Source organism: Hipposideros armiger, unplaced genomic scaffold, assembly GCF_001890085.2.
Source record: "Hipposideros armiger isolate ML-2016 unplaced genomic scaffold, ASM189008v1 scaffold_10, whole genome shotgun sequence".
Lineage (NCBI taxonomy): Eukaryota > Metazoa > Chordata > Mammalia > Chiroptera > Hipposideridae > Hipposideros > Hipposideros armiger.
The window spans coordinates 128,754-150,447 of NW_017731360.1; the positions used below are offsets into that span (position 1 = coordinate 128,754).

Below are 21,694 nucleotides of genomic sequence, written 5' to 3' on the forward strand. Positions count from 1 at the left end.
GGCCCAGAGAAAAGAGAGAGTACCCATTGTTAGTTCTAGTTCATTTAAGGCCCAGTCATTCTTGATTGTCTAGCTGTAGGGCCCTTGTAATCTGCTTACCCCTTTTTGAACCATCGAGTGGGTCTCTGTTCCATGTAACCAGAGTCCGTGCTAGAACAAGGAGCTCAGTCCCAAAGAGTTGCTGAGGCACCCCCACTCCCCCACTGTTTGAGCTCCTCCTCTTCCTCCTCACGCCAGCCCTATCCGAGAGAGTAGTAGGAACCCTCAACACTGTCACACCTTTTATTCACTGTCAGTGAAAAAAAAACACACCACATGGCACAGGGTTGAACAATAAGGACAGTCACTGTGGGCACACCTGAAGAGGGGAGGGGGCCATGCTGGAGAATGAGTTGGGAGGTCCCCCTCTGCCACCCAGACCCCCTCCTTCCGCAGGCCTCCACACTCCTGGAGCCTTCACCAAGCAGGAAGGGCCAGACACGCTGGGAAGCCCAGTCCTGCCCCCACATTCTGGCAAAGGTCGAAGAAAACCCTGAAAATTTCAGAAAGAATATCCCATATTTTTCTGAGACTTTCAATTGCAAGATTTGAATTATATGTTTTTCAAAAATCATGACTAAAATATGTAAGATATGTATCTTTGCCCCCACAGTGATCTCTAAAGTCAGCACAGGGTGGATCTTCAGGAAATATTTGTTGCTTTTGCAAATTTTTATGTAAAAATACTTACAGTGTCAACTTACTCCCCTGCCTAGAAACCCCAGCTTATTCTCTTATTCTCTCCTTCTTTCTCTGCAGCAGGATGAATTTCTACCTCTAGGGACTCTGCCATCATCAGGAAAAGATTCCGTGTCTTTGTTTATGCACTTCCTTTTTCTTAACTTGTGATTTAAATTAAGTTATGTAATCCTAACTACAGCTGGAGTGGCCATCTGAAGTAGCCCTTGCTGATGAGTTTTAGAGACGAGAAAGAAGGAGCTCATCAACTAGTCCAAAAGTTTGAATGAGGACAGAATACAGTTAGAAGGCAGATTCTGGAAACTTTCAATTCACAAGAGCTGCTGCAAGAAGATACAGAACTTCAAGGAGAGCTTGGAGAGATCAATGTTTTAACTGTCTGTATATTTTTGAGTCTATGTGAGTCATACTTCAATCTCTGCTAACCTTGTGTCCTGTGACAAGTTTCTCCCAGTTGGGGGGCAGAGGTGGGAGGCTGGCCTCTCCTCTCACAGCATGGCCGGTGCTCTACCACAGGAGCTCCCAAGTACACAGTCCTTGGGACATCCAGGAGTATGTGGGAGCAAGGCCTGGCCTGCCTGTGGCTCTTCCTATCAGCTCGATGGTGGTCCTGGTTCCTGGCCTCACACTGTGTGTTCAACACTGCTGGGCTGTCTGAGAACCTTTGGCCTGACCAGCAAATATCACCCAGGAGTATGTGTCCAGAAACTTGGGGTGATCAAATATGCCCTCACAGGTAGGACTTGCCTACAGCTGGCGGGGAGAAAAACACAACAGTTCTCTTAGGGAGGAAGATGATGGTAGAGACAGAGGAAGATGCTTCCAGGGTTCTGAGTCAGAGGCCTCCTAGGACAGCACTGACCTGCTAGCAGAGCAGCCCAGAAGCAGAAAACAAGATGCTTGACAATAGGGGGACTTCAACCAAGCTCCTAATTTCTTTTTGGAAGACCACAGCCTCAGAAACTTCTTAGCAGGAAGCTTGTAAAAGACCAAAGCCAACCTAGCTTGCCCCACAGTCAACCTCTGTATAACTGTCAGAGGAATGAAAAGGGAAGAGATGCTTAAGGGAAGAAACCCTCTTAGAGCCTGAGACTTCAAGGCTTGGCACTGTGCCACCTCCTGACTGTGTTCTTGCACAAGGGACCCCCTCTCTGGGCCTCCGTTTCCAAGTCTGGAGAATAGGAATGAAAATCTCCTTTTCCCCGGGCTGTGGGGATAGAATGAGATGGGGTAGATGGCAAGCCTTTGAAAGCCATGAAGTTCTGTGGGATTGGGCCTTAAGTTAGATTCAATGTTTGGGAGCCAGAAACACCACTTTGTAAAAAGCTTCCCACTGGAAGTGTCAGCTGAGTCAGGCTGTTGCGTATCTGTATCTGTGGTGCTGACTGACAGCACAAGACATACCTAATGGCTAGCTAGCTCCTGAGAGCAATGGAATATCTTGTGAGGCATTATTGGATAAAAACCTGCTAGTTACTGCCAGAGGATATGAATTCCCCAGCCTTACCACGTGGCTGGTCGTAGGCAGGCTAGAAAGAGAGTAGTAACCCAGTGCCCTGGCTACCTCCAAGGGCAGCAAGAAGGAAGGTCCAACAGAGTTGGGGAGCAAAGGTCAGCATCCTCAAGCGTTTCTACCTACAGAGAAGGAGGACAGGTGAACACTCAGAAGTAAGACGCATGCGTCATTGTTTTCCTACAGATACTATCCCACACCCCCTGACTCAGCAGCCATTCCCTGGTCCCACCCTGGGCTGACAGCACCTGTGTACGAGACTGTTTTCACCAGTGGTTCAAGAGGAAATCAGCTGTCACTGCACATCAAAGCTAATTTCTGATCACAAGTACAAGAGAAAGTAAAGTGGAAAACTTGATGAAGAAGCAAGGTGAATTTTCTGGCAGTCAAAGCATGCAGCTGTATAGCTCATGGATCCAAAAATCAGAAAGCAGACGTTGGAAAGCAAAGCCAGTGTACTTGGAAGACGATGAATTACCTGGCGGATTTAGGATTTGGAGTTACAAAAAGCTTTTCAAATGGAGCATGCCCACCACATTTTTAGGCAGTTGGTCCATAAATGCAGCCTGGCAGCCTAAACAGTGGCCAGGTGGTCCTCTTCTTCTAGCTCCTTCTGCTTCTGTAGCAATGAAAGAACAAGCCCATCCTTGAAATTAGACCAAATCCAGAAAGGAACTACCAAGATGTGGAACGTAGACGGTCTCACTCTTGGCCAACCTTGTTTTTTCTGTTTCTGAAGTCAGCACCTAACCAGAGTAAGTATACAACAGAGCTGCTCACTGAATTGAAAAAGATCATTATAAAGGAAGCAGCAGAAATTGCTGATAGTGACAGCTCAGGACTTTGCCTGATAAGAAAAAGCGTTAACCTGGTAAATTTGGTGGTATTTTCCCTCTTTCTTCTCATGAAAATTCGCATTGTCTATATTCATTTGATCATTTTACAAAAAACTAAGTAATATAAAGTATGTTTTCATACCCTACACTAACAAAATGACTTTAGCTCTTTTAAAGGGTACTAAAAAAATAAGTATTACAATAAATTTCAATTTTTCTTAAAACTTCCACTCACATGGTTCCTAGACTTCTACTTTTCATTCCATCCCTCTGCAGTTCTGTGTGGAACTCAGCGGAAAGTTTCTCTCGAACTGACCAACCTTACCGCACCCTCTGCTCAGCTGTGTTCAGTGTCCCCGTTTGAGACCCTGGACCACTGGAAGTCAGCCTCACTACTCTATGAGCTTCCAGAGGGCACAGAACGTGTCTGGCAGACTATACCATATCCTTAGCACCTAGAGGTGCCTCACACTGAACAGGTGCTCCATAAATGTTAGCTGAAGAAAGGGCTGAATGCACTTTCTAAAGGCTGGGGCCAGAAGGGCCAGGTAGAGTCGAGGGGGCGGACAGAGACTATCTTTAAGGGATCTGGGTCCTCAGCAAAGGACAGACCCAATTTGGCCCTTTAACTGGGGTCTGTGGGACCACATCCTGTAAAGCATAATGCCAGGAAGAACAGAATTTCAGAGGAGAACCCCAGCCCTCCTCCTTAACCCTGCCTCTCAAGGCAAAAGCTACCTCCCCATGCCCAGTAGATGTTGGTTGTGGGCCAAGACTGGGGGTGGCACTAGACCACAGGATACCTGAGGATCTGTCTCTTTTCCAGAGTGAAATGGTCCCTCAAGGGTCTTGACTGAAGGGAACAAAGGCTTGGGCAGAGGGTTGGGTGGGCCAGAGAGTGAGGCTGGAGTGCCCCATCCCCTGGGGAAGGGCCAGCCAGAGAGGTCATGGGGTTGGGAGGTGGCCACACTCCTCCTGGCCAGGGGCCCTGCCCCTCACTAGCCTCTGCTCTCTACTTCTGCATGTCACACTGCAGCAGCAGCACAATGGATGGGTCACTCTTGGCCGCCTCCTTGAACTCTTCCAGAGTAATCTGGTCATCCTTATCCTGGTCCATCTTCTTGAAGATCTTGTCCACACGCTGCTGGGGTGTGAGCCCGTCCTGGTTCATGCGCATCATGATTACAGTGCCCACCATCTTGTAGATAGCCTGGGAAGGCAATGAGGGAGGAGTGAACACTCACAAGGGGCAGGGAGGCTGGGGGGCGAGTGACGGGGGTCTGGGGGCGGGCAGGGAGAACACTGGGAGATGGGGAGGATACTGGAAGGCAATGTCTGGTCATTAAGGCTGGGTATTTAATGAGCATCTCACACTAACGTGTCTAAAACCCAACTCATCGCTTCCAGCCTGCTGCTCCCCCAGCATTTACTGTCTATTTACTGTCTCAGTAAATAGCAAATTCATTCTTCTAGTTGTTCAGGCCAAAAACTTTGCTTCCATTCTTGACTCTCCTTCTCTCATGCCCACATTCAATCCTTTAGCAAATTTTGTCAGTCCTAAGTGTGCAACAAATCCCATGCCCAACCACTTCCATTGACTGCTCTTCCATGGCTGTCACCTCCATCAGCTCCTGACTGACCTGCTGTGGAAGTCTCAGAACTGGTTTCCTTGCTTCTGCTGCTCTCCCACCCCTTTGGCCTATTCTCAACACAGAGAAGAGAGCCCTTAGTGGCTTCCCATCTCACTCAGAATAAAGTCAAGTCTCTACCCCAGACCATGAGACGCTAAGTGATTGGGCTCCTGGCTTCCTCTCTGATCTTCCTACCACTCTCACCTTGCTCACTGTTTTCTACCACCCTTCCCCCACCCCCCACCCCCTAACCCCCACCACTCCTTGAACACTGCAAACACAATCTAACCTCAGGGTCTTTGCATTTATTGTTGCCTATGCATAGAACACTCTTCCCCAGACATCTGCATGGTTAGCTCCCTCACTTTATTCAGGTTGCTGCTCACGTTTCACAGCATATAAAATTACGTTTCCTCCACTGCTCTCTTTCCCCGTACTTTGCTCTGCTTATCTTCTGCATAGCATTTACTGCTGACATAACACAGTTTTTTTGGTGGTTGTTTCTAAATTGTCTGTCTAGAAGGAATGTTCCCTGAAAGTAGGAACTTTGAACAGTGCCTGGCATGTGGCAGGCACTCAATACATATTTGTTGAAAGAATAATAAAGGAACTTAGGCTCTAGAGTCAGACTCCCTGGATTTGAATCATAAGCCACTACTTGCCGCGTGTCCTCATCTGTAAAATGGGGTTTTAGTATCCACCCCCTAGGGTTGTTGGGTAAAGTACTTAGCATAGGGGTTGTCCTACGCTGAGCCCAACGGATCCTGGGAGGTGGGATGGGCGTAGAAGTGGGTTTGCAGGGAGAGGGCTCCTGAGGCCCGAGAGGAGGGTGGCTGGAGAGGGCGGTGCCAGAGAAGGGCACGGCGGGGAAGGTAAGGGGCGCGTCACCCTAGCACCCCCGGGCGCCTCGGATCCGTCGCAGCGCACCTCAATGATCTCCAGCATCTCCAGGCGCGTGATGCGCCCGTCGCCGTCCAGGTCGTACATCTCAAAGGCCCAGTTGAGTTTCTGTTCGAAGCTGCCGCGGGAGGTGACCGAAAGAGCGCAGATGAACTCCCGGAAATCGATGGTGCCGTCGCCGTTTTTGTCGAAGGTGCGGAAAGCGTGCTGCGCAAACTTGGAGGCGTCGCCGTAGGGAAAGAACTGAGGCGGGGACGCGGGTGATTGGGGTGCAGCGACAGCCTTGCCCTCCCGGCCTGCCCCCTGGGGTGCCTGGCCCCGCCCCCGCCCGCCCGCCCGCGCGCCCGGGCCTCTCCACCTTGATGTATAGCTGCTGGAACTCCTCCAGGTTAAGGATGCCACTGGGGCAGTCCTTCAGGAAGCCCTTGTACCACTGCTTCAGCTCCTGCTCGCTGAACTCGGTGTTCTGAACCAGGTCCTCCAGCACCTCTGGGGCCAGCTTGCTGTTGGTCTTCCCCATGGCGGGGCCTGGGGGACAAAGGGCTCCTTCAAATGGGTCCAGGGCAAGGCCTTCACCTCAGCAGCCTTTCTCCAAGTCCCCGTAGGACAGGGTTCCCTTTCTCCACAACAGCTCCCTCCCATAACAAACCCCACATTCCCACAGCCAGGATCCCTACTTCCGCCGCAGGGTGGGTCCCCCTCCTCTCACCACCACCCTCAACAAGCCCCTCTTCCTACAGCTGGGCTCTATCCTTCACCACGTCCCTTCCCGTAGGAGCTCCTGCCTCCTCTCCCTGCCCCTCTCCCCCCACCAGCACAGGGCGGGGGTCCCTGCCTCTCATTCCCCTCCCCCATAAAAGGGTCTCCACAGCAGGCCCCTCCCCTCTCCTCAGACAGGTTTTCTCTCCTGGTACCCAGGATCTCCAGCCTTCTGGGTCTCAGCTCTCCTTGTCACTGACGGGTGCTGCCTGCTGCAACCTTCATCCTATGCTGTTTACACCTTCCAGAGCTCGCCACACCCATAGAATAGAGTCTTAACTCTCTCCTTGATCCTCAGAGCTTTCACACTCAGCCCCCACCTGCCTCTGCAGGCTTCTCCCCTACCAGGGACCCTCATGTGTGCCCCTGGCACCATCTCCCAAGTTCTTCCTCAAGGCCTTACAGGCCACCCCACCAGGAAGTTTCTCTCCCTCCTTCCTCTGTACTAATTAATATAAATCCTAGCTGGTAGCACTGATGGCCCTGATTACATTCTTCTTTTCATTAGTTCATTCATCCCATGAGCATTTATTGAGGCTGACTGTGTGCTAGGCCTTGTGCTAGTGATGGGGATAAAGTAGACAGGAGTCAACCTTCAGTAACTCATAATTGGATCAGAGAAGTAGATGGCTGGTTGTAAAGGGCTTTACATCCATGCCAAGGAGTTTGGCCTTTACAGGAGGGGACAGAAGCTCCTTTTGAAAGCAAGGGCTAGGAAGGTAGCATTCATTCCACAAACACAGAGTGCTTACAATATAGTAGGCCCTGAATTAGGTGCTGGAGACCCAGAGAGAAGGAATATGTTTTAGAATTTTTCCTTTGGATACAGCGTGCAAGATGACTTAGGTAGGAGGAGGTAGGGAAAGCAGAGAGGGGCCTGCTGCCTAGTTCAGTGAGAGATGATGATACCAGCATAGGGGTTGTAGAGAGATGGGGATGGACTGAGGCCTGTGAGGAGGGAGCACTGGTAGAACTTGGCGATTGATTGGATGTGGGGTGAAAGAGACAGAGGAGTTGAGGCAGATGCTCAGATTTGGGGCTGAGTGGATGGAGGTGGTGTTGCTGAGAAGCAAGTTTGGGGCAAATGAAGAGTCAGTCCCCAGCTGGAACATGAGCCCTTCAGGCAGCCTGTGTCAGAGAAAGTGTTTGCAGAAGTGGGGACAGTCTCTCCCCAGGAAGCCTGGCCAGAGCGAGGTCCCAGCAGGCCCTGAAAGCTGCGTGGATACTCCTGTCTGTACACCATGGGAGCAATGTCCCTCCAGAGCTTGAGTTTCCCAGGACGTGGCCTAGGTGGTGACTTTGACATGACTGGAGTCTTTGGAAGGGCACCAGACTCCAACCCCAGGGTAGTCTGTCATGAAGATACTCTGGGAAAGGAAGTCCTCAGGCCAGCAGAAGGAATTCCACTTCCACAGCCCTTCCCAGGCCAGTGTGGCTTCTAATCTTTACTGCTGGGAGTGCCCTAAACAACCAGAGATAGGTCTGTTCCATGCCCCCTCCCTTACTTCATGACCTCAAGTTAGTTACAGGATATTTCTGGGCCTCAGATTCTGCCACTGGGCCATGAGGAAGATCAAGAAACTTGATGACAACATCTCCCCACATCTGCCACTCTCAGAGGATGTATTTGGAACCCTATACGCCCCCAGAAAAAGCCAGGGAGGGGAAGGCATGCCATCTTCAGGAGCCCAGAACTGTGGGGTCCAAAACATTTGTACTGGAGCCAGAGTCAAGCATGCCTCGAACACCACGAGAAGAAAGAGGCAGGCTCCAAGTGCAGCTGTCCCCTCCCCAACTCCAAAGCACACTGAAGGCTCACAGTATAGTCAAGGAAGCTAGAGAACCCAGAGGTGGAGGTGTCTGATGGGAGAGGCAGAGCTTCTTCCGCTGTCTCCTGTCGGCTATGCCTGAGTGTCTGTGTGAGGGGCGGAGTGTGGGTGGGAGCCTGTCAACGTATGAGGCTGCAAATCTGTCGGAGCACACAGTCTTTGTGTGTGCCATAGCATCCATGTGGCTCTCACCTTCTGCCCCTTTTCTCCTCCCTGCTGTGTGCTGCCTTCCCACAATTCTCTCTCCTGGGGCCATACCTGTTCTCTGCTGCTATTTGGTCCCAGGTCCACTGAGGGCTGTCTCCTCCTTCATTTCTCCTCATTCCCTCTACTGCTCTTAGATCAGCAGGTCAAAGCTAGCGATGCCCTTTAAAATCATCCCCTTATTTTAGTGAAAACCCAGAGAGAGGAGAAAATTGGCTCAGAGTTATACAGCAGGGTCCAGATGAGCACCCAGGCTGAATCCATGCCACTTCCTGGTCCATCCTCTGCAAATACTGGCTACTCTTGTCCAGTACAGGCCTTCCCCACTCCTGCCTTTCGGGAAAACCATAGCTCTGATCTCCCTCTTGGCCTCAGCGGGACCTTCTTGCTGAGCTCCAGGTCATGGTGTCTGACACCCAGGAAACATCCACCCCTTGGGGTAGCCCATCAGTACTTCTAACTCAGCATATCTACAACCAGACTCATCCTCAACTGGTGGCTGTCCTTCTCTCCCCATGGCCCCTTCCTTCCCTCCCTCATCCCAGGGGGGAAATGCCATCTTAGTTACCTATAGTTTTTTCCCTCTCCCTTTTCCCTAGGTCCAACTTGCCACCAAGTCCTATTGTTCCTTTTTTTAAAGAGCTCCTGAAACCTTCACTATGTCTTCTCTCTTCCCATAGTCAGGGCCAGGGGCACAGCTGAGGGCGCTGAAATCCAGCTGAGGAACTGCTTGTCCAGCCATGCCCGTGGGCTCAACTGCCTCAGAGGGAGTACCTTTCTTCTGATTCCTCTGTTTCGAGGGAATGTCTTTTCTGCTTTTGCCCAGAAGTACAATATAGGTTAGAGGTTGCCATGCCCACAGACCCCCTCAAACTCCAGAATCCTCTAGAATCTCATGTCGAGGTGCCTGACTGTCTAGCCTTACCTCCCACTGCTCCCTTCACAACTATATACTCCTTTCAAGCCAAGTTTCTCACAGTCAGAACCTACCTCACCTATTGTTTAGCTGTTTTCCTCTCCCCTAATGTCCTTTCTTCCCTCCTGGGCGGATGCAGCTATAATCAGCCCGCAGGCCTGGCTGAAGCCCACTTCCTAATGATCAGCCGCTCTCAGCCAGGACAGTGGACAGTCAGCAGCATGGGCACAGTATTTTGAGCATGAGTAGACCCTGTGAGACCATGGAGTTGAGCCCCACAAGTCTGTAGACTTCAAAGCTCTCTGATCCTCACCTGGTGCTCTAGAATTCTAGGATGGAGACTGATTTGGAAGAGGCCTTTGCATTAAACCCTTGCCTGACCCCCCAGAAAAGTTCTCCAGGCCTTTTTGCCCAATGGCAAAGAGCTTGTCACCTCCCAATATGACCCAGTCCTCTTTGGGGCAGCTCAGATAGGAGAAAAGTATTTTTCTCATTTTTCCTAACTTTGCCCTCTTGTAGCTGCCCCACCTGGAGTTCCCACTCTGCCCTCTGTGGCTGCACAGAACCACCCTGCAGAGACCTAACGGCCGTGCCTGGAACCCAGCAATGTTCACTGAATGTTCCTTGGTGGATTACATGTGAGGGACAGAACCCCCTTCTTCCTCTGTGGAATGGCCTCAGGCTGTTTTATCTGTATTCTCCTGCCATTTCATCCACTTAAGAAACAACAGAAGCCAGACCTGGGGAAAGGAAGGGTTCACCCAAGGTCAAGCAGAGCCCATCAGCAGCAAGGCGAAGGCCAGAATGCACTGAGGGCATGTTCTGCTGGTCCTGTAGCCCTGCTGACCATGCGCAGGCTCCTCTGCTCACCTCTTGAGGGCTGCCCTCCTGCTGTGAAGGAGCTGGCGCTGCCCCATACACAAAGCCGCTGCCCCTCTTTACCCAGAGGGCAGAGCTCAGGGTTGTGGGCTTCAAATGGGGAGGTGGCAGTGAGGGTGGGAGGGACTGAGAGATGCAATAATCCCACACCCTCACCCAGCTTCAGAGGAGCTGGTGCTGAGACGGTTGCCATGGTGACAATAGCTCCCTGGCCAGGAGATTTTTCTGTCTTTCCTCTCCTCCCTTTGCTCTTCTCCAAGCAGCAGCCACAGCGGCAGCAGCCACTGTCTTCTCCCTCTTCTTAATGAGAGGCAAGGGATGATAAACAAAGGGTGGGCCCTGTTGACCACCTTCACCTTGGTGCTACCCATGCCATGTGGGCTGCTGGTCTAGGAGGGACACTTAATAGCTGTGAAGGGACCCAGGCCTGGAGAGCGTGTGGGAGGAGATGGTCTGGATCTAGGCCTCGACAAGAAGCAATGTCCCTTCGCTGAGGACTAAAGCCTCCCAGGCCTCCTCTCTGAAATATCCTCACGGTTCAGGGAAAGAGAGAAAGGGTCCTGTTTTCTTAAAATCATCCATAGAACCAGAGTGTGTCAGCGTTGGAAGTCTGTTCAAGATCACCACATCCGGTCTACCCTCTGTTCTGACCCCTTCCCTATTTCATGAAGAATCAGAGACAGAAGTGACTGTCGGCCAAAGTGTCGGCCAAAGTCAGACAGCACTGAGGCAAAAGCAAGATGTGAACCCAGCTCTTCTGCTCTCCAGGTTCAGGCCACCTTAGGGAAAGGGGTGACAGTTCACATGGAGCTCTGGCACAGTCCCTGCAGAGCAGCAGGAAGATAGGAGAGAGGGAGAAACTGGGCACAAGAAGGCCAGAGCGGGTATGACTTAGAAAGATATTTGAGAGGTAGAACGGGAGGCCTTGGTGCTTCGGCTGTGGGGGGTGAGGGCAATGCAAGAGGCTGGGACCTTGGCAGCAGTAACTGACAGGTATGGGTGGTCTGCTGGGGATGGAGTTCCTGTTTTATCCTCCGGCCAGGATGAAAGAGGCCAAGCACGGGGCCTCTGCCCAGCACCAAGACCATGGGGAGGGGGCGCTGTTGAGAGCGTGTCCTGGGGAGAAGCGCGGGAGGGAGGTGGGGAGCTTCTTCCCTCCCTCAGGTATGCTGGGAGCTCCGTCAGCTTGCGGGGTGGGAGGAGAGGACAACGTGAAGTGGGAGTGGGCTTTCTGTGGAGATGGAGGCTGTCTTTGGGAGCAGGGACCTTGTTATGTGAAGTGTGTTGAGCTGCTGGTGGGGGTGGGTGATGTGGGTGGCGACCATCTATGGAGGTGGGAGGTTGCCATGGGGCTAGGTGGACTCCCTATCTCCAAAAGAGGGAGGGTGACTAACGCCTCCTCTAGCATCACACTTCCAGGTGTGTGTGTGTGTGTGTGTGTGTGTGCGCGCGCGCGCGCGTGTGTTGGGGGCCAGAGCAGTGACTGTTCTTACCTGAGCTGGGGGTAAGGAGGCAACTCTACCTCCTTTCATGGCACCCATGGGGCCTGGATTTGGGTGAGGGGTCCCCCTGGTCAGAGGCGGGCCCTCTAGATGCGGCCACCTATAGCAGAACCAGGGGTCTGGAAGATGAATCAGAGAGGCAGGAGACGAGCATAGGAATAGAGAGTGGAGAGGAAGGGGACAACGGCCTCCTCCCGGCCCCACCCGCGTTACCTGAGGCCGCTCGCCGGGTTGCTGGATGGCTCCGAGCCTCGGCGGACCGCAGGGACAGAGATTGGCTCGCGGGCTGGCGGCCAGGTTCTCCCAGGTCCGTGCCGGAGCCGCCTCCCAGCTCTTGTATCACTATGTCGCTCGGAGGCGACACGATTTGCATAAGCCCCGCCCCACCCCGGGCAGATTGGGCGTTGATTGGTTCCGCTGGGGCGGAGTGGCAGGCGGGGTCTCAGGTGGGGACCCGGTGGCCAGTGAGACCCGGCTGCAGGAGCGCGCCCCGCCTGGCTGCGCTGACATTCCCGGAGTCGCGTGGAAGGGGGGGAGCTGTACCCCCATCTGTACCCCGCCCTGAGGCTCAGACCCCAGGCCACAGTCTGGGGTGAAAAGTGTAAACGACTGAAGTGGATTCGCAAAAACAACCGCACGGTTGCTATGGAAACGGGAGAGCCACAGCCGAGACTCTAAGCCTTCCCTTCTAGGGCCCCAGCGGGGGTGGGGATGGAAGAGGGGATGAGTCACAAGATGTGACCCCCCCTCCATATCCCACCCAAAATTGGAAGAAAGCGACAAGGAGCTGCCGATGGAGCCGAGTGGGGGAGGAAAGAGATGGGGTGGTCAGCAGCCCACACCTTCGCATCACACATCCCCAACACACCCACCCCCCTCACGCGGAGGATGGGAAAAGAGGGTGGGTGGGCGCGGAGAACGCAGTACGGATGGCGAAGTGCCCAGCCCCTATCTGGTTCCACACTCGTCGTGGGCTCCCTACAGCCCCCAATTCCAAGCCTTCCCCAGCCTTCCTTATTTCTCATGGACACTCATAAGGCACCTCGAGATCTCCCCCAGAAGGACCCCTCTGCCTACCCCATGGACCCCTCCATTCCCACCCTCCCGTCTTCCCGTTCTGTAGACGGAGCCGGTCCCTAGCCGCCGCCAGTCTCCGGCTTCGGATGTTGACACAAACCCGAGGCGGTTTACACTGAGCGGGTCTGGAAGGTTTCAGGCCCCCGGGAACACCTCCTCCCCGTCCCTTTGGGTCTCCCCAAAGCCCGGCTTGGCCTCCCCAACTGCACCAACAGCTGAGAGTTCCCGACCCAAGGCTGTGGGAAGGTACACTTTTATTCCAAACTGGGGACGAAAGGGGAGCAGACAGCCTCAGGCTGGGCCATGTGCGCTGGAGGGACCTCTAGATAGCTCTCAAAAGTGGGGCGGAGTGTCTGGGGATTGGTCAAATGGGTGCGGGGTTGCTGAAGAGCAGCGAGGGGGAAAATGTGGGACTTCTGCTGTGGGAGCAAAAGTTGAGATGCGCTGGGCAACGGGGGGGGGGGCAGGCGCTGAGGACCCACCTGCCAAGAGCGAAGGCGAGGCTTCTCTGGGTGATCCTAGAAAGGCCCAGCAAGGCTCGCTGGAGAGGAATCAGAATCAGTGGAGATCTCTCTCTCTTTCTCCCCCCCCCACCTCCTTCTCTCCCTCCCCGTCTCTGTTTTTAAAGAACCATCCCATTTCCCCTTAAACATGTTTTGCTGTCCCATTTCCCTGGCTGCAGGCTATGTCTTCTCTCTGGGGCCCTAGCAGCATAAGAGCACTACCTGAAGCTCAGTTAGCAGGTATATCCCTGGCTCCTTTGGTTGGCTACTCACGAAGGACATGTGTTTGAAAGCCCTGCCCCTGTCACTTCCTGAGCACCTTCTCTGCTCTGGGCTCTGGAGACCCAGAGATGGGCAAGAACTCATTCCTGCTCACAGAGAACCACAACCAAAGGCATGAGGAAGTGGCAGAGGCAGCAGGAGATGCTGGAAGTGGCATCTGAAACTCTAAAATGGGTTCCATCTTTGCCAATGACACCACATAAGATCACAGGCAAGACCTTCTCTGGGCCTCCCAGTCTGTAAAATGTGGGAGCTGGTACAAGAGGCCCAGGAGAACAGGGGAAGAATTTCAACTAGCAGGGTGAAGAAAGACTGTCACCCTGGACAGGATTATGTGGGCATGAATCTGACTGCCCTGCTACACTTGTGAGCTCCTTAATAATAACCAACATATAGAGAGAATGTACTTTATACATCTTTCCTAATTTATTCCTCATAAGAACTCTATGAGGCAGGTACTATTATTACTCCCACTGAGACTCAGAGCAGTTAAGCCACTAGCCCAAGTTCACATAGCTAGTAAAGATGCAGAGCTGGGATTTGAATCCAAGCTGCCTGGCTCCAAAGTCTACACTCCTAGGCACCACACAATACTGCCCCTCCTTAGGATATTTTAAGTCCTTTAGGGGAGACCTTGGATTGGACTATTCTTCCTGATATCCCAAAGCATTAGAAAGGCAAAGCCCAGCCTTCTGGGAACAGCTCCTCTGTTTCAGGCAAACAAGACATGGGATTCCAACAGTAGCAGTAGAGCTGGTAGTGAACTTAGGGAAAAGCCCTCCCGAACTGCTAGGGCACCAGTGTGTGGCTTCTCCTGACATCCCCACTCTCAGCCCTTGAATCTAGCATGGGATCCAGGAATCCCAGGTAAGCAGGAGAGGAAAGCAAGGGGCGGTTTATGAAGCAGGAATATACTGGTCCTGCTCTGACTCTTTAAACCAGGCAGGACCACCCATGCAGCCTCACCCATGAATCATCTGGGGGCCTGTGACTCTACCTGAACTGCCAGTTATAACCCATCTTCACCTGCTCATAATAAATACGTGAAACCCTGATCTTGATCCTGCCTCTGCTCTTTAAGTTTGATGTTTACAACAATAACAGCTGACATTGATTGAGTTGCTTCACTGTGTACCAGACTCCCTGCCAAGTCCTTTATCTGCGTTAGCTCACTTAATCCCAGAGATGACCATTGCCAGATATTAAAAATATCTAACAACCCTGGGCCGCCCGAGTGGCTCAGTTGGTTAAGAGCTCGCTCAAGAGTGTGAGCTCTGAGCAACAGCGGTTCGATTCCCAGCCCGAGATGAGCTGCCTCTGAGCTGCCAACAGGTGGCAGGATGGCTCAGCTAAAAACAAAACAAAAAACAAACAAACAAAAATATCTAACAACCCTGTTCAGCACGAGCAATACCAATCAGAATGGATGCTGGCCTCAGTGCTAGGGCAAGGACTTAATGGGTCTCTGTTCTGCCAAGAGTTAACACTTTAGTTATTGGATCAAGGGGAGCAGGCAGGAGAAAAGCTGGGGAGGTGGGCCATGGGCTACTGCTACCTATTTACCAGTCAATTTAGAAATATTTTAGTGTTTTCACAGCCAGCTCAGCTGTACCAGTGCATAGGAACTGAGTTTCAGCCCTGGTATCATTACTTTATTTCACGGCAGTGGATGGAGACTCAGAGAGGTTAGACAACTTGCCAGTTGTAACACAGCCCATTAGCAACAAAGTTGGGATGCCAACCTAGGTCTGACTCCAAAGCCCACACTCTTAACCACTGACTGACCTGTGTTCCTGGGACGGGGCAGGGTCCAGAACAGAGCTGGATTTTCCACTGTTCTGTAGCTAAAGGCTGAGCCAGAGGGATGCGGGTTAAGCTCTGGAGCTTTGTTGTGGCCTTGTTGTTCTCAGGCTTGGAGCCTTGGCAACACCTGTTCCACGCTGTTGAAGGAGCGGGCCCTGCGGAATGAGGGCAGAGTAGGCTGCATGGAAGAAGAAAACTGTGGTTGTGCAGGAGGCCCTAAAAAGGGGCACCGAGGAAATCGAGGATTTCAGGGAGGGCAGAGGTCTGTAGGCAGTGGCCACTTCAATTTGCTTCACTAGAGTGCTAGCATTCTTCCCCTCTTGGTCCTGAACAGTGCCTTTATGATGGATAATGCCTTCCTGACTCCCTGGGTTTCCTCAGCCTTGGCTAGTGCAGCCTGGTGACAGCTGTAATTCCCCTGGGTCCTAGATATTTCACAGTCTTCTTTGTGGCTGGGAAAGAGTGAGATCACCGGCTTTGGGCTCCTTCCCTTTCTCCTATTGGCTAAGCAGGATTTTTTTTTTTAATTTTCCAAAATAGAAATCTATTATCTTTTTTCTTTTTTTTTTGGTATGGTTAATACATGGTGGCTAAAAAAATGATAGAGAGAGAGTGGAAGCTCCCCATAATCCCTTTCTTGAGCATTACCTGCAGGGGACCTTGTGTTTTTGTCTGTCCTGCCTTCACTCCCTTCCTGTTGGTGAAGCCCTGTAGTGTGGAGGGTGAAATGCACAAACTCTGGAGCTAGGCTACCTGGGTTTGCATCCCAGCTCATCACTTACAGCTGTGTGACCACAGGCACGTTGCTTTCGCTCTCTGTGTCTCAATTTCCTCATCCGTAAAATATGGATAATAATAACAGCACCTATTTCAAAGGGCTACTCTGAGGGTTAACATGATTTAATAAATATGCAAAGTGCTTAGAAAAGATTTTGCTTTGGGGAATTATCCAGCCCAATTGTGTACAGCTAGGTGGGGTATCAATCCAGTTGTCTTGCCTTCTTCCCATGGACAAGGGTTGGGCATGAGACTTAAGCAAGGCTAAGTAAGCCCTCTCTCTTTTTCTCATTCTCTCTCTTTCTTTTCCAAGTCAATCTGAATCTTGAATAAAGTGGCTTGAGGATAGTTATCACTGGTTTATTCTTGGGCAGTGCTCTGATGACACTGTCCATTCACTTCTGCTATCTGACTCCCCAGGGACCACTCTGGTACATGTCCTTTCCAAGACCACTTCTGCTTTCCTTTGGTTCTGTGAGCCACTTCACATCCCTCCCCGCAAATTTCCCTTTCTTTCTTTCTTTCTTCCTTTCTTTTTCTTTCTTTCTTTCTTTCTTTCTTTCTTTCTTTNCTTTCTTTTTCTTTCTTTCTTTCTTTCTTTCTTTCTTTCTTTTTCTTCCTTCCTTCCTTCCTTCCTTCCTTCCTTCCTTCCTTCCTTCCTTCCTTCCTTCCTTCCTTTCTTTCTTTCTTTCTCTTAAATTATCTAGAGGTGATTCCTGTGTTTTCAGAAAACACATATGAATTTGGCATATTTTCTCTATCACTTATGACACTTGGGTGCGAATGACAGAAAATCTAGCCCACGGTATGTTAAGCAAAAAGAGAGCATAGTGGCTCAAGTAAGAGAAAACCCCAGGAGTAGATTGGACTTTAGGGATGGCTTGATTCAGGAGCTTAAGCAACTGATTAATATGTGACCTTTTTCCAGGCCTTTGCTCTTCTATGTCGACTCCATTCTTGGGGTCCACATAAAGGCAAGAAACCTGCCAGCATCTTTAGGCCAACACACTCTCAGGTTAAGTCCCACAGAAAAGAAGAGAGCTTCTCTTCCCCAGCACAGCCAGTCACCATCCTGCGCTGGCTCTCTTTGGCCTTATTTGGGATCTATGCTAAGCTCAGAATCAACCACTGAAGATAGGAGGATGCAACGCTCTGATTGCCCAGGGCTGAGTCATTTGCCTACCCTAGAACTGAGACAGAAAGTTAACTCTTCCCAAAGCTTGTGTCCCCAAAGTAGGGAAGGTGGGTGTTCCTATCAAGGACAACAGAAGTTCCTAAATTATAAAAACACATACAAGTATACATATGCTGACAGGAAACAGATGGCACTCAAAGAGATAACTGAAGATAGGCCAATGAGGGAACTATTTGCACAGATATGGGGAGAATTGAGAGAAATCAGTAAGGTATTGCCAGGCACCCTGGGGCTAGTACCAGTGGAGTGTCATTACCACCTCTAGGCCTCAAGAGGCAAGGGGAGGGGGCAGAGCCGTGCAGGAGAGAGCCTTCCAGTGGGACCCCTGCCTTTGGTAAGGGAACACAGCCACTGCAAACAGGTGGCCTGGCAGAAAGAGACTAAGGGTGGGTGGAATAAATACCCTGACCTCCTGCTATTCCCATGTGCCATTCTCCTATTCCTGTTTCTATTGGCCAAACCCAACCGGAAATTGGAGGTCAAAGAAGCCCGGGTGATGCAGTTTACAAGTCAGCCTCCAGGAGCAGCACTGAGCCGGTAGAGGGTGGAGGCAAGCGGAGACAGAAACTAATGGGAATAGATTCTTTCTCTCTCCCTCTCCCTTTTCTCTCTCTCTCTCTCTCTCATCTCTCTCTCTCTCTATATATATATATCTATATCTATATCTATACTTACACATATACTTATTTCAAAGGGCTACTCTGAAATCTATCTATATAGACACACACATTATATACATATAGATATATATAAAATATCTATTACATATAGATGTATATAAAATATCTATATCTATTCAAGTAGATAGTAAGAGAGAGATTCTTGGGCTAGTTAGACAGCCCTTGGACAAGTTTCTCCTTACCTCTCTGCAATTCAGTTTCCTCGTCTGTAAATGAGAATAATAAAAATAACTACTTGTTGTGTGAGGATTCAACAAGGATAAAGTGCTTAGCAGAGTGCCTAGCACAAGTAAACAGTATATTCACATGAATATATAAATCACGGTTAAGGTGCTCTACTAGACAGGGCAAAGATGAACCTGCTGTAACAAATAGATCCAAACATGTAATAACTCTAATGCAATAGGAGTGTACTTCTTGTTTATGTGCAGTCTAGGGTCAGTGTCAAGTTGATGGGTGGCTCTCCTTCTTAGAAGGATTTGGGACCAAGGCTCCTTCTACCTGGTGGTTCTGCCATCCCCTGGGGTCTCCAGCCAGTGAAAATGGAAAGAGAGTGTGGAAGAAGCTGGCAGTGTCTCACACCACTTACTTTCATATTCCAGGGAAAACAAAAATCATTCTAGTATTTCAAAGACGGAATTTAATACAAGAGGTTGGACACGAAATGTTAGAAGGGCGAGAGCAGCGGTTCTCAACCTTCCTAATGCCGCGACCCCTTAATACAGTTCCTCATGTTGTGGTGACCCTCAACCATAAAATTATTTTCGTTGCTACTCTATAACTGTAATTTTGCTACTGTTATGAATCGTAATGTAAATATCTTTTTGTTTTCCGATGGTCTTAGGCGACCCCTGTGAAAGGGTCGTTCGACCCCCAAAGGGGTCGCGGCCCACAGCACCTCTAGTCGCTGGGCTAGAGGAACAAAACACAGGGAGGTTACCCAGAGATTTCTAATTAGAGGAAGCCACTATCACCCTTAGGGTGAAGGGGGGAAAAATGGAAAATGAGGCTATCCAGAGCCGATGCTCATTGCATTGCTAAGTCAGTTGGAGCACCTGATGCTGCCACCATTAGAACCAGCACTGGTGCCAGCAGGAAGCCAGGAGCTCCCACTCTTGCTGCAGTCTGGAAGTCTGAAGTCACCTGCTGCTGTTGTTGTGACAGCCAGAGCTAGAGTTCCTGAGCGCCATGCTGCTGAGGTTGCTATAGCACCTGCCCCAGCCACAACCTCTGTAAGAGTGCTGCTTGAGCAGGAACCCATGAGCCTACACTCACCCACTCTGTCTGCTGCTGTGGCAGCTGCTGCTCCTACCACTTCTGGAAAAAAGAAAAAAATGCTCTCCCTTCCAAAGTCCTACCAGTGCCTCTCAATGGCATAAGCTAATGGGAAGCCAGTTGATAAAGAACTCTGAGAAACATAGCACGCAAGCTCCCGGCCCCTTGTTATGAAGACGAGAGCATAGTAGGATGAGAATAGAGTTGAGAGCAAGCAGATAAGTGACTGGAACCGCAAGTTCAGAGTCCTGAAGATTGTCGTTTCAGCCACCTTTCTGTAGTGTTTGCTGAGAGAGGCTCAACTTCAAAACTAGCCCAAGAATCTCTTACCCTTCCATGAGATTTCTATAAAGAGGATTGAGGCAGGAGGAATGCTATGACTGTAACGGCAGGCATGCTATTCTCTCCCCTCACTTCTTGTGGGTGTATTCAAATGGTCCCCTTCCCCAAAACACTGGCAGGGGGAACCCCAAAGAATTAGCTCATGAAGTTTTGGGGTATCTTCCTGAAGGGGAGTCTGACTGTTATTTCCCAGCTCTGTCTCAACTGACCCATTAGGCGTGTATTGATCTGCCTCAGTTCTGCATTAGCAGGGATAGGACAAAGTAGGAAAAAGCACTGGGGAGAGAAGATGCGATGGCAATGCCAGCTGGCGAGAGGGTAAAGGTTGTACCCTTGAGTGGTCAATTCCTGTGAGTTACAGAAGATAGAGCCTATGGTCCCTCACTGACAAACAGAACTTTTTGCAGTGACTGAAATGTTCTATATCTAGGCTACCCCATATGGTAGCTACTAGTCATACATGGCTATTGAGCACTTGAAATGTGGCTAGTGTGAATGAGGAACTGAACTTTAAATTTTTATTTAATTTTAATTTTAATAGTCACAAGTAGGTTGTACTTTTAGACTGGACAGCATAGCTATAGACCCTGAAATTGGGGTAAAGAAGCTAGATGAGATTGAAAGCTGGAGGCGCGCTAGGACTACTACAAAGGAACATGGTGTGCTGCCAACTGGGGATGAGAAAAAAAAAATGTAGTTGTGTTTCAAGAGACCATCGCTATCCAAGAGAATGGCTTGCGACCAAGTCTCTCACCAGCAGGGCCTGTAGGGATCTCATTGCTGGCTCTGAGTCTACAGACAATGAATTAATCAATGGTGGCAAGGCTGAAATTCAATCAGAACATACCAGAACAACCATGCCAATTATTAAAATATTAAAACATTTTCATATCAGTTGGTAAACAGCCACTTCCCCAAGTGCCTCCTGCCACCCCAGCCACCCTGCCCCCTTCCCCAGGACTCCCTGGACTTTTGAACCACCAAGTGGAACCACCACTGCCCCCTACCTCTGTCTGGGCACAGCAGGAAGCTTTCAGAACCCTGCTCCAGGATTGGCCAGCAACTGTTCTGATGGATTGGTGTCTATGCATTTCTGATTGTTAAATACTTGGAACATCACCCCTGGTGTTAGACACTAAAAGCAAAGCAATGGATGTGTGGTTTCTTGTGCAGGGGAATTGCAGTTATGACCCACAGGAAGAGGCCGGCACCAACTCACCATAGGCAGGCACATGAGAAGCCTGTTGTTTCTTTTCTCCCTCCTCCCGAAATCCCACATAGAAGCAATCAAAAGGAAGGAGGTGAGTGTGCAAGACCTCCCTCCCTTCCCCCAGCCTCTGGAGCCTTAAGTCTGCTCTTCATGGAGTGGGCTGGGAAAGAGCTTTTGAGTCAAATGTGAAACTGAAGCTTTAATTGAATTGAATTTCAAGCACTAAAAGTGATTGAAATGATGGGCTCAGGATTGGGGCATGGATGGGTGGGAGGGTGAAAGCATCAGCTCCCTACATTCAAGTGCTGATCTCCGTGTCGATCTCCTTTCCCTGACTCCATTGCCAATCCTGGGCACATATCCGCCTTCACCCTGGTCCTGGGATGCTCAGCCTCTCAGCCCAGGGCCTGCCTGTCCTTTGGCCACCTAAACACACACACACACACACACACACACACACACACACACACATCCATGCCTGCCTGGCTCTGGCCCTTAAGATTTCCAAGGGTCTTTGGGAACACAGGAGCAGATTAAGGCATACACGGGCCAGCCTGGCCATTAGAAGAAAAGAACCACTATGGAGGTCCCACAGCCTTAGTTTGTACTTGTGGAAAACACCTGCCTCAAGTCAGGCCAATCAGGTGTTGTCCCCTAGAAATGCAGAATTTGGAATGGAGAGACACAGAAATCTCAGTGCCATTAGAGCAGAAGCAGGTTGATGGCAGTGCTCTAAGTTCTGTGACCTCCTGCTGCGGGGGCTCTAGGCAAGCCTTTCAGTGGCGATTCCTTAGCTGTTTAACCCTGTCTTGGAATCCATGAGCTACCCTATGACCCTTCTAA

The 21,694-nt window shown here is 50.6% G+C and overlaps 1 protein-coding gene across 1 annotated transcript; it reads right to left on the reverse strand.

The window, feature by feature from the left end:
- Window positions 1-266: 266 nt before the first annotated feature.
- On the reverse strand, window positions 267-12,066 carry HPCAL4 (hippocalcin like 4). Its single transcript, XM_019656816.1, has 4 exons — window positions 11,921-12,066; window positions 5,977-6,146; window positions 5,646-5,861; window positions 267-4,297 (listed from the first exon to the last, which is right to left on the reverse strand). The coding sequence occupies exons 2-4, from the start codon at window positions 6,136-6,138 to the stop codon at window positions 4,100-4,102; spliced, it is 576 nt and encodes a 191-aa protein (XP_019512361.1). The 5' UTR covers window positions 6,139-6,146; window positions 11,921-12,066; the 3' UTR covers window positions 267-4,099.
- Between the last annotated feature and the right edge of the window lie 9,628 nt (window positions 12,067-21,694).

Bases quoted from the DNA above. Each gene is read 5' to 3' on its own strand.
- HPCAL4 (XM_019656816.1), bottom strand. From the start codon at position 6,138: ATGGGGAAGACCAACAGCAAGCTGGCCCCAGAGGTGCTGGAGGACCTG. The intron at 5,862-5,976 runs GTGGAGAGGCCC...TCCCCGCCTCAG, and splicing joins TCCAGCAGCTATACATCAAG to TTCTTTCCCTACGGCGACGC. The intron at 4,298-5,645 runs GTGCGCTGCGAC...TTGCCTTCCCAG, and splicing joins AGATGCTGGAGATCATTGAG to GCTATCTACAAGATGGTGGG.